The sequence below is a fragment of the Neodiprion fabricii genome, chromosome 1 (assembly GCF_021155785.1).
Source record: "Neodiprion fabricii isolate iyNeoFabr1 chromosome 1, iyNeoFabr1.1, whole genome shotgun sequence".
NCBI lineage: Eukaryota > Metazoa > Arthropoda > Insecta > Hymenoptera > Diprionidae > Neodiprion > Neodiprion fabricii.
In genome coordinates this window covers 37,223,588-37,240,109 of record NC_060239.1, presented here as the reverse complement: position 1 = coordinate 37,240,109, position 16,522 = coordinate 37,223,588, and the positions used below count along the sequence as shown (strand labels likewise).

The window sequence follows — 16,522 nt, the reverse complement described above, 5'->3', positions numbered from 1 at the left end:
AAATCGTGGAAACCGAGCACTGCCGGAGCGTGAAATCGAGATCAAAGGGGAACCCTGCAGCTGGTAATAAGGGTAGATAAGGAGGCGCGGTGTGCGGCTGCGATCTGCGTCTTGGCGAGGGCGGAGCGAGCTGGAAGCACACCTTCTCCGAGGTTCGCCTCGAACCAATGCAAGAAAACCGATGGTCGCATTAACCAAGGCGAGCCCGGAGAGCCCCACTCAAAAAGGTGGAGCCTGAAAGGTTGCGGCGACCTGAACCGATCGCCGACAAGATCGCGGCTCCCTTCAAGAAGCAGTTTGAGCCGAACCCCCGAAGCTGTAGGTGCGCGTCCAGTATTCATCGCTTCGAAGAGTAGAACCCCTGTCACTGCGGCAGATTTTCACCTGCCGCCCGCAATCGGTGCTCCGCAATACTTCAAGGACATCTTCGAGGGCCTCGGCGCGTGAAATAAAACAGTAGTTGTCCACTTTCTGATTGGTGGGAATTGTTTGTGAGATCGGTAAACGATATTCGCAGATTTCTTCAAAAGGGACGGTTTCCAACGAGAAGTCGGAGTTCGTATTCCACCAGAGACTAGCCGCTCTTGTTACCGGTGCACTCGAACCGATTGTGTGTCAAAGTTCGGTACAGTTAATGATAAACAAGTGCAATCGGCGCTGCAAATTAAAAAACTATCCTGTCGCCCGGAGAATAGCTGATATACGGATAAAGTCGCAGTGTGTGAAACTGATCAACGGAAGAAAACGCTTCCATAGATGGCTGTCAGCACTCTGAACATGGCACCTTATTTCACTGGATACCCATTCCAAGGTGCGTTGATCAGCCCCGTAATTACTATTCTCGATTTTAGCCTGCAATAGCCAATTCATGGACCTCCTCAAATCACTCGAAAAGCCTGCACGGTCTTCGTCCCTTCCATCAGGTTCCCAACGTCCCTTAATCCCCCCAGGAGGAGTGTTCGCCGTCTTTAAAATTTCGCGAACGCATCTAGGCCTAATTTTATTCCAACTTCCAATGGCTGTGCGGTTTTAAAAATCGGTGCATCATACCCTACGAATTACATGAAGAAGGTAAATTGTCAGCGATATTGCACTGCTCACTTATTTTCGATGGACTCCAATACCCTGAATTTCTAAACTACGCCATCGAATATCGGCGTGCAGAATGCGGATATTACGCAACAAAGGCCTAAAGGCAGTTCATGGGTAGAAAATTTGGGCCTCAAATGATCTAGGTGACGAATTAATTGTTCGTTCGCCCGGTGCATTCGAAATCAACACTGGGCATTACGCCGTACAGCGTCGTAAACGAAACTGCCAGTCATAAAACAATAACGTCGACCCATAAAATGGGTCCAGCAGACCCAGGCTTCAGTTCGCTCTGGTTACTGTATACGGGACTTGGGAAGCGGGAACCCTCGGACGTTAAACCGTTCGCTGAAATTTGTTACGGACCCCGTATATTCTACGGGCGGCTTTCTCGCTTTCTTCCTGACAGCAGCCCCAAATACTTCTCGGTGAAAAATTCCTTGGGTTGAAAGCAGCCCCAAAGAGAAGCAATCGCCTCCGGCCTTGAAAGTCATTCTCTTATATCCGGTGGTTAATTGACCTCCTATTTTCGCGTAGACTACTTCGTTGGTGTCCCGGAATATCTTAAATTTCTATTCAGAGATTTCGGCGGAAGTAGAAGTATCGAATTTTCCGACGAATAATCTTCCCCTCGTTTTTCATTATTCTACGCTGCTCTCAGTCAACGAATATAATCCCTGCAATCATTTAATCCGTTCATAATCCTTCTCAAGGGAACTCGAGTCATTGGGATGCAGATTGGACCTGTTGGTATATGTATACGAGTGAAGGAAGAATGTAGAAAGATTCACAGTTGAATCGAGGATGTGGACAATTATACAAGTATGCCATGCGAATGGAAATAAACGAGAGAGACTCCGACGCATGTAAAAGAGGCTCGTCCTCAGTGTCCCGCGAAGAGTACATTCTGCATCTGTAATAAAGGAAAGTAATTGTTCTGGCAAAGAAGACTTCGCGAGGAGTTGAATTAGCATCCGCAGCACTTGGTTGAAGAAAATCCAGGAAGATAAAGAGAGGGCAAAAGGAACACGGCGAGAGAACCGCGGGGTAAAGAGTCGAGACAAGCATCGGAGAAAGGAGCAAATCGCCTCCTTTAAAAGGTCCAAAAGGTAAAAACGTGCAGGACAGACCGGCTCTCTGCGTCAGGGAAGAAGAAGACGCTCGAAGGAGGCGCACGCTGCGCTTCGTCGGTCGGTGGGCGTTGAAGAAGGCTCAGGCGGTGAACGTGGGCACCTAATGTCTGATATCGGATGAGCCTCGGGCGACGGCGCGATGATTGAAGCCCTCGCAAGCCGGGATCAAGCCGGCTATGCGGCGCACTTGAAGGGGACCGAAAGGGTGGATCGCCGCGTCTTCTTTCGACGATGCCCACTTTTTTGCAATATCGGCAAAAACACCTTGTGGGTACAGCAGGAGTCGGCCTCGTCGATCGCGGTTCGAGTCCAGGCGTCATAGACCGATTCCGCTATTCCAAAATACCGCGTATCGTCTGCAACGATTTTATAGCCACGTGATTCTTGACGAAGAATGAACTCCGATTCGGTGATGCCAAAAACCATCGCCGTTTCGCCGATCCGCGTCCGTCGCTTCGGAATGGGTCCAATGCCCCGACGGAAAACGGGCACCAAACTGTCCGTCACGGTTCGCGGTGGGCGGCATCCTTGGTCAGCTGATACCATCGGCGTTTAACACTACGGTCACAAAAAACCCCAGAGTCCATTGGTATCATGCGTCTTCGTGTCATCACGCGGCCTCGGCCTAAGGCGGGAAATCAGATTTTAAATACGTTCACTGCAAAACAATTGAATAAAGAATATATGCAATGATGTTTAGAATGTTTCCTAAAAAAATTACAAGAGATATAGCAATCCTTTAAGTATAGAATAAACTGATCTTGCATACGAAAATTCGCTGGACAATCAGTTTTAAGACATTTCGTCCGTCTGCATTTAGGGAATTGTTACTGTACGAGGTTCACGATTGCAAAAGAACAGCCGTCAAAGGAGGAGGCGGAGGAGGAAGAGAAGGATAAGACGGATGTGGTTCTTGGCTTGCGTCCACGTCGGTGAAAAACAACAAATGTCGAAATTAGTATAAGCGGATAGAAAATTTGTCGGACAAATTATTGCACCGTCTTATGATGACAGAGCAAGCGGCTGACTACCGTAGTTTTTCTCATACACATACCTAGTGTGATATACGAGTATATCCGGTGAACGGATTCGGGCGTAATTCCCGAGGCGTGAGGCCATAAACAGAAGAGACTTCCGGTGGAGGCGCGCGCGTCATTTAGCGATCCAATTATCATAATTACACGGATCTCGCCTCCTGGACGGGGAGTGCGTGTAAAGATGACTTTGAAACGACTGGCTAACCAGCGCCAAGTTTTTAGACGGTGAATTTTTGTTCTTCGGCTGTTGAACGCGGCGTCGCGTATTCACCTTATAAGTCGCCCTGATCCGAGGGCTTCCGTTTATCGCGTAATCAGCCCCTCGGAGAGTCTCGCTTTGGGCCAATCATTATAACCTTCCTACCTGGCCGTCCGCCTTCGGCCAGCCTGACCACCTGAAAATCATCCCGAGGAGGAAATTTAAATCCATTCAAAAACTCAGCTACGTGTCGAGCTGCTGTATCGGCCTCACAATCGGGCCAATCAGCCGAATTAACATGATCGTTCAACATTCAATCAACCGTTATCAATAATTCATGCTCGAAATTATTTCCCTCATAATTTCCTCCACGCCAATCTGCACCGCGGCATGCAGCTCGTGCGGTATTCGTGCGATTATGATGCCGGTTTCTTCTTTATGCCCTTTTTCGCAGCCGTGTTCCACTTCTTACTCGGGGCCTGCACGGTTTGGGTCCTCTGCACGGTACGAGCATCAACCCTTCCGTCCGCTATTACCGATACCCAATTGAATTCGCGGAGTAAATCAATGCCGAGATCAAGGACTTATATGACCGTTCCCGACATTTCGGACACCCCGCTGCACGGCAGGAACTTGATCAGCAGGCACATATATACTCTATGCCACATACCGGCGGTGCCCGGCGTTGTTTATTACGACTTGAAGTCAGCGTTGTGTGGACGGGGCCTTAGCCGGACGGAGTTAGTCCCCTTTGCGCCGGGGTCCACGTGCGTGGCGGCGCCTTTTGATCTCGTCTGTAATCCCGTCGGGCCCTCCGGCCCAGTGACGTCACACCCGAGGTGTCCCGCCAGGTAGAGAACGCTGCAGGAACGCGGGAAGGAATACAAGGACCCTGAAGTCTCGCGCAGGGAATTCCACGTGTCGAGAAAATCGTTTTGTTCCCAAGTTCAAATGAAAGGCTAATCATCATTTTTTCCCGCCCAAAATTATCCCTCTCCCGTAGTTTCGAGCTTATGCATTTTTTTTTCCACAACTCTTTACAGGACTCGCTTTGCACGCAGGACGAGATTAACGCGCGGCGAGTGTAGGCTGCGAGTGAACAATGCCTCTTTATCACATCCAATTTATACTCCATGCATGGTCTCGTAAAGCACATTTACCTGCACAATAGGTTTGTCTCTGCACAAGTTCTGCGCAACAAATCACATCGCACACGCTGCTTTCTCAATCCAGCAACTCACCTTCTGCACTAGCAGTAGAAAACATCCAGAGTTGATCCTCGTACGTTTCATTTCCTCCCGGAATTCTTCACCGACTTAGGGATCCTTAAAGTATCCTCTTTTCGCTGTACAAAATGTGAAAAATTTCAACAATGTTGCATGGAACGGGCAACTCTGTTTCCGATATCCGATGTGCGTGCGCTGGCCGTTTGTCCTGTTCACACAGTCGGTTGCGTGTGGAGGCATTTCAGCGTACCCCACTATGAGGGTGTTGATGTTGACGGGTTTTTATCCGTTCACGGTTGGTGAGACCAATCAGATCGGATTGATCGATTATGCACGATAACCCGAGATTAATATTTAATGCTCAATAATGTCACCAGTTCTTGTTGGCTTTATATTTCACCCTAAAAATGACCACTGAAAGGTTCCTGAAGCACCCTCAACAAAATTTAATAATTTCAACAATTTTTGAAGAACTTACATACTCGCTGACTATTTCAAGAGGTTTCTCTGTCATGTTGCTTTCCAAAAATTCATCGCATCAATGAGTTCAACAACTAATTATCGATCAAACGCGAATAAATTTACTGTAAGACTTGTTCTTTGACAGTGAGATCTTGGATTAAACCAAAACTTGACCAACATCAATGCGAATCAATGCGCAATGCTTTACAGAGACTTCTTACAGCAGCAATAGCTGATGAACCGCCATGTTACTCTATGAGGTGTAATTCCAATTTTCGCTCTTCCTGGAAGTTTCAGTCGTTAAAAACTTTTTACTGAAGGTACAGTTCTACTTCTTGTTATGAACACTGACCATATCTACATTCCCGTTCGAAGAGTCCAACTTCAGGCTTTAAGCCGAAAAGATCTGATGGATCAAGTGAGATTTGAATCAATCATCTGGAATGTTTCAATGTTGAAGACTCTACTGATTCAAAGAAAGTGAATAAGACAAAGGCTTTCTCCGTTGCAATTTCAATCTTTTTCTATCTGGGGGTACAAGTGAATCAAAGACTCTCGTTGAGAATTTCGGTTCTAACTTTTTTTCATAAACGTAATAATCATATCATTGATTCTTTTCGGAGGATCCTGTGTACTGACCATCAAATTCAAGTCGCGTAAGAGAATGCAGCGAGAGAGAGAGATTTCGAGATATGAATGGAAACGAAGTCTCAGGTAATACGAAGAAAGAGTCAGCTGTAAGAGAACGGCGACTGTGAAAAAGAGTCGGAGAGTTAACTGCTTGTTGCAAAACCACGGGGACCGTAACTCTGGCATGGCATCCGTCGGGAGGGCGTCGCGTCGCGTCGCTTCGCATCACGACGTGAGGTTTCGAGTATGTTGGGAGGATGTGCAGCACGCGATGGACTGCGGCGGCATACCGTATCTCATTCGCTTCTTTGCCGTGTGGTTAGCCATATAATATTTGTTTGACTTCATAGTTATAATTAGGATAATTAAGAGCCACTAATTACCGGTAATTACGAGCGTTTGAGCGGCACCTTGCGTGTCCCGGTTTTGTCCACAGAGCGGCCGATCTCCGGGACGTACACAGACCGCATACGCCAGCGCACGTTACCCTGTCATTTCTATTTTTCATTACCTCCCTACGAGATGTCCCCGCGTTCTGAGCACCGCCTGCAGACCACCGTTTTTGCTCCGGACCGAGTCGAGTCTTTGCAAAGTGCCTCATCTCCGCGGCTCGCGTAATGAACGACCTTTTAGCCCCTCGCTCAGCCGAACCGATCCTTCCCCGAGGCTCCTCAGAAAAACGAAACCATGCCGCGTGACGAAGATCCCGCGGTTCTCTTCCTCGCGGAACGTGAAAGCTCATGGATTCACTCACCTGCTCATCGTTTCCTCTATTTATCTATTTTGCAGGACAGGGTCGAGTCAATCAGCTCGGTGGAGTCTTCATCAATGGTCGCCCACTGCCCAATCACATCCGTCTCAAGATCGTCGAATTGGCTGCCGCAGGCGTAAGGCCCTGCGTTATATCGAGACAGCTCCGCGTCTCTCACGGATGCGTTTCGAAAATTCTCAACCGGTACCAGGAGACGGGGTCCATAAGGCCCGGCGTAATCGGGGGCAGTAAACCGCGCGTTGCCACCCCGGAGGTCGAGGCAAGGATCGAGGACCTCAAACGTCAGAACCCCGGAATCTTCAGCTGGGAAATTCGGGACAAACTGATCAAGGTCTGTTGATGTCCGCAAAGTTGAAACCATTATGTATTGAATAAGAAAATTCTGGTATAACCAGAGACTCGTCTTCGTTATAATTGCGACTGTAATTCATCCTGATCTCGCTATCCAGGACAAGGTATTAACTTGTCCAACGTGGTTCTGCCAGCAGGACGGAGTTTGCGACAAGGCTTCAGCGCCTTCCGTATCCAGCATATCCCGGCTACTTCGAGGACCCACGAATCAAACCCGACCAGGCGATGATCCTCGGCGAAATCACTCGATAGATGGAATCCTAGGTAAGTTTATGAACGTTTATCACGTATCGCTAGTGTTCGGGAAAGTTTCGATGGGTGAAAACTCACGATCCGATGCCGCACGGCCATTTCCATGTCAACGAAGCCGCGGGTCGGTACCATAAACATCCTCTGCGCGTAGTCGGAGGTTCCTGAACCCGGTAATTACGCGACGGGGCGTAAAATCAACCAGGAATCGAGGATTTCTGGGTTCGGTTACTCATCGATCATTACACAGGCATAACCCGAGCGACGATCCCGTGTACGCGCAGCGCAGAACGCGGTGTGCGAGCCTCTTTCCTTGGCGTCTTAATTTCTGACGTCTTCGCGGTCTCAATTGAATCGGCGGTGAGAAGAAGGGGTACGGAATATATACCGCCAGTGTAAGTGCAACATTCAATTAGGTGAACGTTTAAAACGAAGCGATAGATCATTCGGACCGCTCGCTGGGTGGCTTGGACGCGTAAGTGGGACCGGGAAGAAGCGAGCGGGCCCGGCAGTTGGGTCATAAAGGAACGCGAGCGAGCCGTTCGCTCGGCTCTTCTCGCGGAGTGTTTCTCAAGATTAGCACGAAGGTTCTTATTCAAAAACCCGCGAGGAGTAACTACTCATCCCCCGACACATGCGTTTTGTTGGACATTTTGCACCTTGGTCTGCTTTTAACATACATACCACATAATCGTTCATTTTTAACTCTCTTTTTATACTTTTCTAATTTTTCCTCACGGTCCGCACTTCTCTTTGTTTCTCGTTCATCGCCTCCATCTTCGTCCTTATTTCTCTTACTCTCCCTCCCTATCTATTATTTTTCTTCTCTCCTTTCTTGCCATGCGAAAGAGTTGCAGAAATAAGCCTTGCGGTCGGCAATTCTGAAAGGGAACTCTTTCTTTTGCCTTTATTGCCGCGGAAAGAGCTCAGCTTCGGCTGCTGCAGCCAAGAAATATTATACGGACGGACTCCCTGGCGCGCTACGAGATGTGTCGAGTTTATTATCTTGTCGAGAAAGATTTAGCTTTTTATTAGACACGCGGCGTCGCTCGCCGAGTCGGTACAAATTCAGGGGGTAAATTACAAGCCACTTCTCTTCGATTCTTTCGTTTCCTCATCGCGCTTTGTGACTTTTATATCCCCTCGGTATCGTAATTCACCTAATCCAATTGCGGTGGCATCTGGTAGCAGAAAACGCAGATTTCGTTAGGTTATACTCTTGCCTCTTATTCGTATTCAAGTATAAACGTAGTTCTCCATCAACATTTTCACCCCACGTCAACTCAATTGAAAAAAAATAAACGCCTTACAGCGTGCGCGAAGTTTTCCATGACCCGATATATTCACATATACATATTCCTTAAAACGCTCAGGTGATTTCTCTGCCAGGTACCATATTGCGCTTAAATTTTGCCTCTTTTTCGAATACCGACAGTTTTGGTAGAGCATTTTGCAGTTTCGAGGTTAAAATTGACTCCAACGGTACCGTACCAAGTTGGCTTTGCAACTTTCTCGAAGCCTAGCGAGGCAATTGTGGCAGTTTCATGCGGTTCTAGCGAGTTATGGGTTGGGTGTAGGCATAACCACAGAGCACTCGCGTGGAGCGCCGCGGCACGGAGCGTCCGCCACTGCATTGGACGGGGGCCTTAAGGCCCCGGGACGAGCGCGCCTCGCCGCAATATACACACAGGCACCTCGCCGCGTGGCGTGTGGTCCCACGAGCACGCGGAGCCTCTAATCTTGAAACCGCCAGCCACAAACCGCCATTGCCAGTCGGTCTTGAACAGACAGCTCCGCGGGACCGAAGTGATCCAGCAATTGGTAGAAAATTGAAATCGCAATTACGATATTGATTTAGACGTTTTCAGTCTGCCGCGACGGGTCTTACTGAGTCGACTTTCAGAGATCTGCACGCTGCGTTGCTATGTGGATGAAAAATTTCATCAATTTTTTCTAACGTTTCGAAAGATTCAGTCTCTCCCCACTTCGCGGCATTCGAAGTTTGATATTCGAAATTCAAAAGCCGAAATATGACAACGTAGTCTGTTCGCAGAATGTCTTGATAACTCACTCCAGTGTAGTTACATAATTTAATTAAAGTCGTGACGTTAATGCCTTTTGCATGTTTTTTTGCTGCTTCGAATATTTACTGCATTGCCTGTATCGAGGCGAGCAGCACGCTTCAATATTTAAGACCAGTCATCACGAAAATTGCAAACACATCGAAGGTCCGTCGTATATTTTTTCTACTCGCAGTAACGGAGAACCGACCACTTTTTGCGGTAGTTAATTCACGCTGCTGAGTGCTTTTAGTAATGATTTATTGATTGTTATAACACTCTGTAAGATTGCTTGGATTAAAAAAGAGCTCAATTATTAGTTCGGCACCCACCGTAACATCCAACAACCCAAAGGAAAACAAACAAAAAAAAAAAACAATGTCAGAAAAGTGTGCAGACTAGGCTGTCGCTATTTCGAGACTGGAGAAAGAGAGAGATGGGCGTAAAGAAGTTATTTCCGATGATATTTTTAAGTGCCTCGCCCTCGACAAGCGGGGACCGGGCCCGGGCCACCCTTCCAAAGTCGAGGTTGGGTTAGGCGAGCTCACCTGTAATCAGGGGGGAACTTAATACCAGGTCCGTGGAGTCAGCCGTGTGAACTGTGGGCGGTGCCGCTTCTTGCTTCCTATCTTCAGGATCTGACGTCCCGCGCGTGCTCGGCATCCTCTGCCGTCTACTCGCATCGATGCCCACGGTTCTTGCGGGCGCGCTTTTTGTCTCATCCGGGGGATCCCGGGGCAATCAGCGACTGTCCAATTCCCCGACGGTTGATCTCGATCGACCAGCGCTCTTTTCGGATGAAATTTAACAAATAAAAAAAAAATAGCGGAAGACGTTCAAGACCCAAGTTTAACATCGGACCGTTTTCGTGTCGTTACAGGTGGCAGCAGTGGCGACGATTCGGACACCGAAAGCGAGCCGGGAATCGCGCTGAAGCGGAAACAGCGACGGAGTCGAACCACCTTCACGGGGGAGCAGCTCGAGCAATTGGAAGCCGCCTTTCACCGGACTCAGTATCCCGATGTCTATACGAGGGAAGAACTGGCCCAAAAGTAAGAAGCGATATTTACAAGGGCAAACAACGCGCCCCCTGAGTCTTGGGCCGATCGAAACTAACCGATATCCTTCCTCCTTGTTTCCTGCCGCAGAACCAAGCTGACCGAAGCGCGCGTTCAGGTCTGGTTCAGCAACCGAAGGGCCCGTCTGCGAAAGCAGCTCAACAGCCAGCAGCTGAACGCGTTCAACAGTATGGGCCTGCAATCCTTCCAAACCCAGCACTACGCTACCGGCGCAGAAGGCTACCAGAGTTATGGACAAGCCTCGGCCGCAGCCGCGGCCGCGAGTACCGGAGGCTACACGCAGCATTACAACTACGGCGAAAACTATTACGCCGCAGCGCAACAACAGTGGCCTCGAACCAGCGCCGAGAACTACGGGTGAGTGTTGAGAAATCGCATCATGAACTGCACTGTTATCGCTCGCTAAAGATTCTTCCTTTCGCGCTTTCTTCTCCGCGGGCATGTTCTTCTCGATCCGATATCGGGCCTAGAGAATTAGCCACCGGTTTTTGGAATACGACGGACGATCGGCGCGGCATACGGTTGAAATCCATGCCCAGGTGTTTCGAACAATTAATTCGGCCATTGTGAGGATAATAACAGGTTGGTCCGGGGCCTTCCTGGGTGCCGTGAGTTCTCGCCGTTGGGAAATACGGGCGTCGGTCGGTGCCCAGCAGCAAGATCCGCGGTTGATCGGGGCCTCAACTGCATCGGGCCTCGGATATCTCGGTAAAGTTGAGTTAGGTCTGCCGCTGCTTCTGCTTCTGCTTTTGCTGCTGCTTCTGCTGCCGCGGCGAAGTCCAACTCGGTGTGGTCCGCAATTACGTATAGCTGGCCCCGGTAATGAAACGCTACCGGCTAATAATCCACTCCCACCGTTCGTCCGACCGACGTTGTGACGCCGTGAATGTACCTACACACAAGCATTGCGAACGGGCGCAGCGCACGCACGTGCAGTGCGCAACTCGGTGATCGACGCCTGCGCAGTAATCGAGGTGACACGGCCAGGAATTCCGGGGCCTGCGATGCGGGCATTGTTCGGTATAAAATCCGCGCGCAAATTTTCCATCGTTACCGACCGAGTCGCGGTTGGAGGCCTGTGCTGATCGCCGCTTTTATCCAATTGGGGTTCGTTTTATTCAAACTAACGTAGTTCGGACTTTATTCGCATTCGAATTTTTTTTTTTTTTTTTTCTTATTCAATCGATTAATCGTAAACATTTTTTTTTTTGACAATAATATTAATATTTGCTTTCGGTGACATGATTTTCTGAGCGATTTACTTTAAATACGGAGGCAGTTTATATGCACACGACGGGATCCCACCTTTCCTTGTTTTTTTTTTTCAACTGTCATATTCTTTTGTTATCAAAATATAAAAAGTCGTAAATCCTCGGTCGAAAAATTGAATGTCGAATTCAAACAATCATTTGAACCTTGGGGAGGGGGGGAAGGATGAAGTATTCGAGAATACTGTCTGTGAATTTCAAGTAAATCGGTTGAGTCGTTTCAAAGATATCGTGGACACCGCAAGACGTCATGTATAAAATATCAAAATGGTTGACGTTATTGTCAATAACAATGTTTCTCATCAAATGATTCCAAACACTTGAAAAAGTATTGAAACGAAGCTCGATCGGCATACTTTTGAATAAAGCGAACCCCAATGGACTTGAACAATTCTCTGTCGAGTTATAAATAGCCGAAATTCACCCATTTCTACAACCGTCTGTACTACAGTATCCACGTACCCCTTAACGCGATCTGCCGGACATTACGACTCGTTTAAACGTTTTGGTGTTTCGAAACGGTCAAAGGACCCCGCGGGGCCCTAACACCGGGGTTGGGCGACACGCCTTAACCGATTTCTGCGCCCGGGTTCGGGGGTATTGGATATCGCTGCTGCCACGGAGGTGAAACACGCGGTTTTGATTGCGTGCCGAGCCGAAACCTGCAGAGGCGTATACGAGTCGAGGCCATTGAACGCGGGCCTTTTTCCCATGCACAACGACCGGGCCCGCGAATTAACCTTGAACAATTTTCAGCACGCTAATTCGTCCGCGTTGCGACGGCGGTCTCCGATATTCGTAACCTCTAAACGATTTTCCTCTGCTCTCTGTCCTCTCAGGCTATTCAACACCTCGCACTACGGCGGGGGGAACCTGAACCTCGGCACCCTCAGCGGTGGCGTAAGTCCCACCGCCTCCAACATGAGCGCATGCATGGTCCAGGGTGCCGCCGCTGGCGTTCCGCCCTCCGGAATGGCCCATCACGTCACTCCTCACAGCCCGAGCGAGGCAAAAAGCGGATATCCTTATCTCGGAGGCATCGAGTCACAAGTTTGTGGCAGAGTTCATTAAACCGATTTAGTTAACGATTTTCGAATCCGGTTCTCCGGTGCTTGTACAGCAACTGCGTTGTCAGCGATGTTTGTGCGTGCTAATGTACATACACAGATATAATATTATATTTTATATCCATCAGACAACAGCGATTTATCGTTGTAAGTAGTGCTTTCTCAATTTTTTTTTTTTTTTTTTTTATCCTTCATTCTCTTAGATATATTTAGATCGGGTTGCATTCTTTGCGATTCGTTAATTTCCCAGTGACGTTAGATTTTACTGATTAATAAATTATTTATAATATTTACACAATCTTATTATAGATATATGAAAGTATAGTATTTATATATGATATTGGATCACCCGTATAATAAGAGCCGCCTAAGCCGTTCATCTTGCCTTCAAATTGGGTAACACCGCGTTCGTCCTGAGCACTGTCTAAGCTCGTGCTGTAATTGTAAATATATATGATATAAAACTTGGAATTAAATTGGATATAAAAATTGTATTTATAAGCTGTAGAAGGTATCATTGTTCAAATGTGATATATTAAAGAAAGTAAAAACAAGTTGTTCTCTATTTAATTGGCCAGTTGTAAATAGATTATAAATAATTACACCTATTATATGTTCACGTATATGTAATATTATCTTCTCTGACACTATATAATGTACTACATCTTATACGTGAATATATATATATAGAGCATTACATCCGATAATCTAGATCGTTCAATGTTATTATGTACAATATGCAATAAATGATGTTTCATATAAATTCCCCGTATATTTCGAACGTGTAAATCTCATTCTTTCCGCATAGGAAACTGCCGTGATTGCAATCTACGATCGATCAGAAAATATTAGTTTGAACAGCGAAGCGGCTAGAGGGGTGGCCTGTGGAGTGGAAGGCTCAGGTTCATATCCCAGTTCGATCAAAGAAATCGTTGATCATGTCTCGTGCATTTTCCATCTGAAATTCGTACTTCGTCGCAGGAAAATCGCTTTCCAGGTCCAAAAAGTAGCCGGAAATCAGCGTCGTGGAATGATTTATCCGCAAAATAAATACCCCGGTGGTCCGAAAATTCGGCCAGTCGGCCCTCGAAGGCCCCGATGCAGGTGCAACAGGCGGCAAAACCCACCGGGCTCGAGTGACAGCGACCACGAGTGTGGGCCCGACGGGGCCTGAATGTGGGCACTTTGACCGGGGCGTGGCGTTCCAGGCGTTGGACAATGGCCCTCGTGCCCCGGAGGGCTACTATTACCGGGTTGTTCGCGGTGCCGTAGCGCCTACCGCGTTACCTCGGTCCCCGAGCGGGGCCCAGAAACGGGGCCCAACTGACAACGCGGCAATCAGGCCGCCGTATATCTGCCGCCACTGTCACCACGCATTTGTGTCCCATTGTGTCCCCGTGGAAGAGCCGGACGCCAAGAGCAACCAGTCTACACCTTCGCTTGCGGCGGGTTTCATCTAGCGGTGCTGAGCACAAAAAGAGGATGAAAACCGCGGGGGAATCGCCGCGCCGCCTAGCTCTGCGGGCCCAATCTCGATCCCTGCGGACGGTTAATTGCGCCGATCACTGCCGCACCGCATGTCTCTCGCATTACGATCCTAGGGTGGAATACAAGGGCACCGGAGACATGATTCTACGCTTCGTTCAAACGCGCACTTTGATCATTTCACGTTGTGATTCGCGACGCTTGGGGACCGGAATTAGCTCAGTGATCACGGACTCGCGGGGTTAAGTGCAGACTCTGATGAACGAAGCCTGAAGCACTTTTACACGCTCTCGATGAACGGGAAGTGAAGGAGACTTTTCACGACGATGAAAATCACGCCGCGAAACACTTGACCAAATCGGTCCCACGAATCACCGACTTCCCACGATCGATCACAGCTCGAATTTGAAACTAAGACGAATCGGAAATTTTTTATTTGCTTGACCTACCGCAAAGCCGTGCATCGGACCACGAATTGTTTCGAGCGAAGCTGGCGTACGGATAGCCGATCGACGCGCATTGCTGCATTCGGAACTGACAGATTGGGCCCGTTCAGGGCAGTTTGGGCCAGATTGGGGTGCGGAGAGTGCGGAGGGTCTTCACAAAGGGGCCGCTAAAATGGGACTCGGAGGGGCCTCAGGGGCGGGTCTCGCTCAATGGCGAATCATGGGACAGAGGAAGACGATTCGAGCGATCGTGCATGTGGGGGGTCCGGTCTTCGGGTCCTTTGAATCCTTCGAACCATGCGTACACGAGTCGAACGGTCCGAAGGTGGATTGAGTCTTACGACAGTTCAAAGCGGCTCCTCCAAACTGTAAAAAAAAAAGAACGAAATCCTGTTTTCCCATCGCGTCAAGTAGCGCGGTACCATTTCTGTACACAGATATCAAGTGAAATCGAGTATCGGAGCCTGAAAAATGATGCGCGTAGGCCGAGGAACAGCAGCTAGAACGATTAGCTCTAAACACCGCCCGCTTACGAGCGGCACACCACTAATTTTGTATTAATTAGTACATCAAGGTATTAATTATCCCCGGATATTTCTTCCCGTAACTAAATGTGTATAACCTTAATGCACAGCAGTATCGTGTGGGCAGCGAGCGATGGGCGCGATAGATAAGCAAATTGGTGACGCTGATAATTTCCCAATTTACTAATTAGTAACATTAGGTATGTAATTAAGCTGCCAGGTGGCTTCTGTCGGGTCAAAACTACTCTTAGTTACGCACCGGCACTAAACCAAACCGGCCCCCTCCGATCGGGGCCTTGGACCCGTATATTAGCCCCACCGCTTCACGCTGAATTTTTAAATTATCGTAGTACCGTATGGCCGATCGCCCTTTCCAAAATCTCGACTTTCACGTGGCGCGCTTAAAGCATACTCACATTAGATAGGTACATTAAAACTCGCGTATTGTGAAAGAGGCAGTAAACAGGGTCTGTAACGACGATGATCAAGATTATGAAATTAAAAAGAAGGTAAAAATTACCATTCGCGTTCGTCGAGAGGGCGAGGGAGGGAGGGAGGCTTGATGTGTGTTTTTTTTTTTTTTTATCTTTCTTTTAATCCCGCCGCAAGTAAATTTACCACACTACACGTCGTTAATCATCGGCACCAAAACATAGGGTAATTGAAAAATAAAAATAAATAATAAGAACCTCGGAAGCAACGGCGAACGTTTATTGTGCCAGTTTCGTTAGACGGATATGTACCACCTATTCACCGTTCCGCAGGCAGATGTGTGCGTTGGCAAGGCAGGCCTAACCGTGATAAGCGTGTCGACCTCCCAAACGCCGACCGCGCCCAGAAACCCATGATCCCCTGTTTTCGAAGGGCCACTGATGTACCAGCATCCACTGCTGCCTGCCGACCGGGTGGCCCTGAAATGCCCCTGGTTTCCGATCCGGCGGCGTTTCTTTGCGGAAAATTGGGATAAAGAAACAGACGAAAGAGCTCACCACCTCCCGCACAATCTTGATAAGCATTCGGACTAGAATCGTTCTACTTGCAGTAGTAAATGGTCCAGATATTTTTCTCAGGCGTGAAAATTCCTCCGCGAACCTCGTAAAGTACAGGCCAATTTCGGGGAAGATCGGGAGTAGATCGTATAACTTGAACTCTACGCTTTTTGAAATTAGTTGGTTGGCTCAAACTGGTACCAAGAACTATAAAAACGAGTTCAAACAACGGTGTAAAGGGCTTCAAAATTCTATACGGACGAGAATATTCCTGTCGTGCATTTACTGCTTTTGCAAAGAGCACATTTTTGTGGTTCAAGTTGACTGCAACTTTTTTGTACGGTACTATCTGATCAATCGTAGCATCAACGTTTGGTAACTTGAACTTACTAAGACGTTTAGTGAATTCAGCGATGTAGTCTGCAGGTCCAAAAACGATCAAAATTTCTCCATGAA

General features: G+C 48.1%; 1 protein-coding gene across 3 annotated transcripts; it reads left to right on the top strand.

Moving 5' to 3' along the window:
• The first annotated feature begins 314 nt into the window (after positions 1 to 314).
• Positions 315 to 13,353, top strand: LOC124188076 (protein gooseberry-like). Of its 3 annotated transcripts, none has more exons than XM_046580423.1 (6): positions 315 to 811; positions 6,566 to 6,879; positions 6,998 to 7,163; positions 10,089 to 10,260; positions 10,357 to 10,644; positions 12,395 to 13,353. In XM_046580423.1, exons 1-6 carry the CDS (start codon positions 757 to 759, stop codon positions 12,624 to 12,626), a joined length of 1,227 nt encoding a protein of 408 aa, XP_046436379.1. In that variant the 5' UTR covers positions 315 to 756; the 3' UTR covers positions 12,627 to 13,353. The 3 variants fall into 3 exon arrangements, with proteins under 3 accessions (XP_046436379.1, XP_046436381.1, XP_046436380.1); XM_046580425.1 differs by having other exon boundaries at positions 7,037 to 7,163; positions 12,395 to 13,352; XM_046580424.1 differs by having other exon boundaries at positions 7,034 to 7,163; positions 12,395 to 13,352.
• The last annotated feature ends 3,169 nt before the right edge of the window (positions 13,354 to 16,522 follow it).

What these genes read in the sequence shown, in the direction of transcription:
- LOC124188076 (XM_046580423.1), top strand. Translation starts at nt 757, where the DNA reads ATGGCTGTCAGCACTCTGAACATGGCACCTTATTTCACTGGATACCCA. An exon ending in CTCGATAGATGGAATCCTAG is followed by an intron (nt 7,164 to 10,088) that starts GTAAGTTTATGA and finishes GTGTCGTTACAG; the next exon opens with GTGGCAGCAGTGGCGACGAT. An exon ending in ACCAGCGCCGAGAACTACGG is followed by an intron (nt 10,645 to 12,394) that starts GTGAGTGTTGAG and finishes CTGTCCTCTCAG; the next exon opens with GCTATTCAACACCTCGCACT.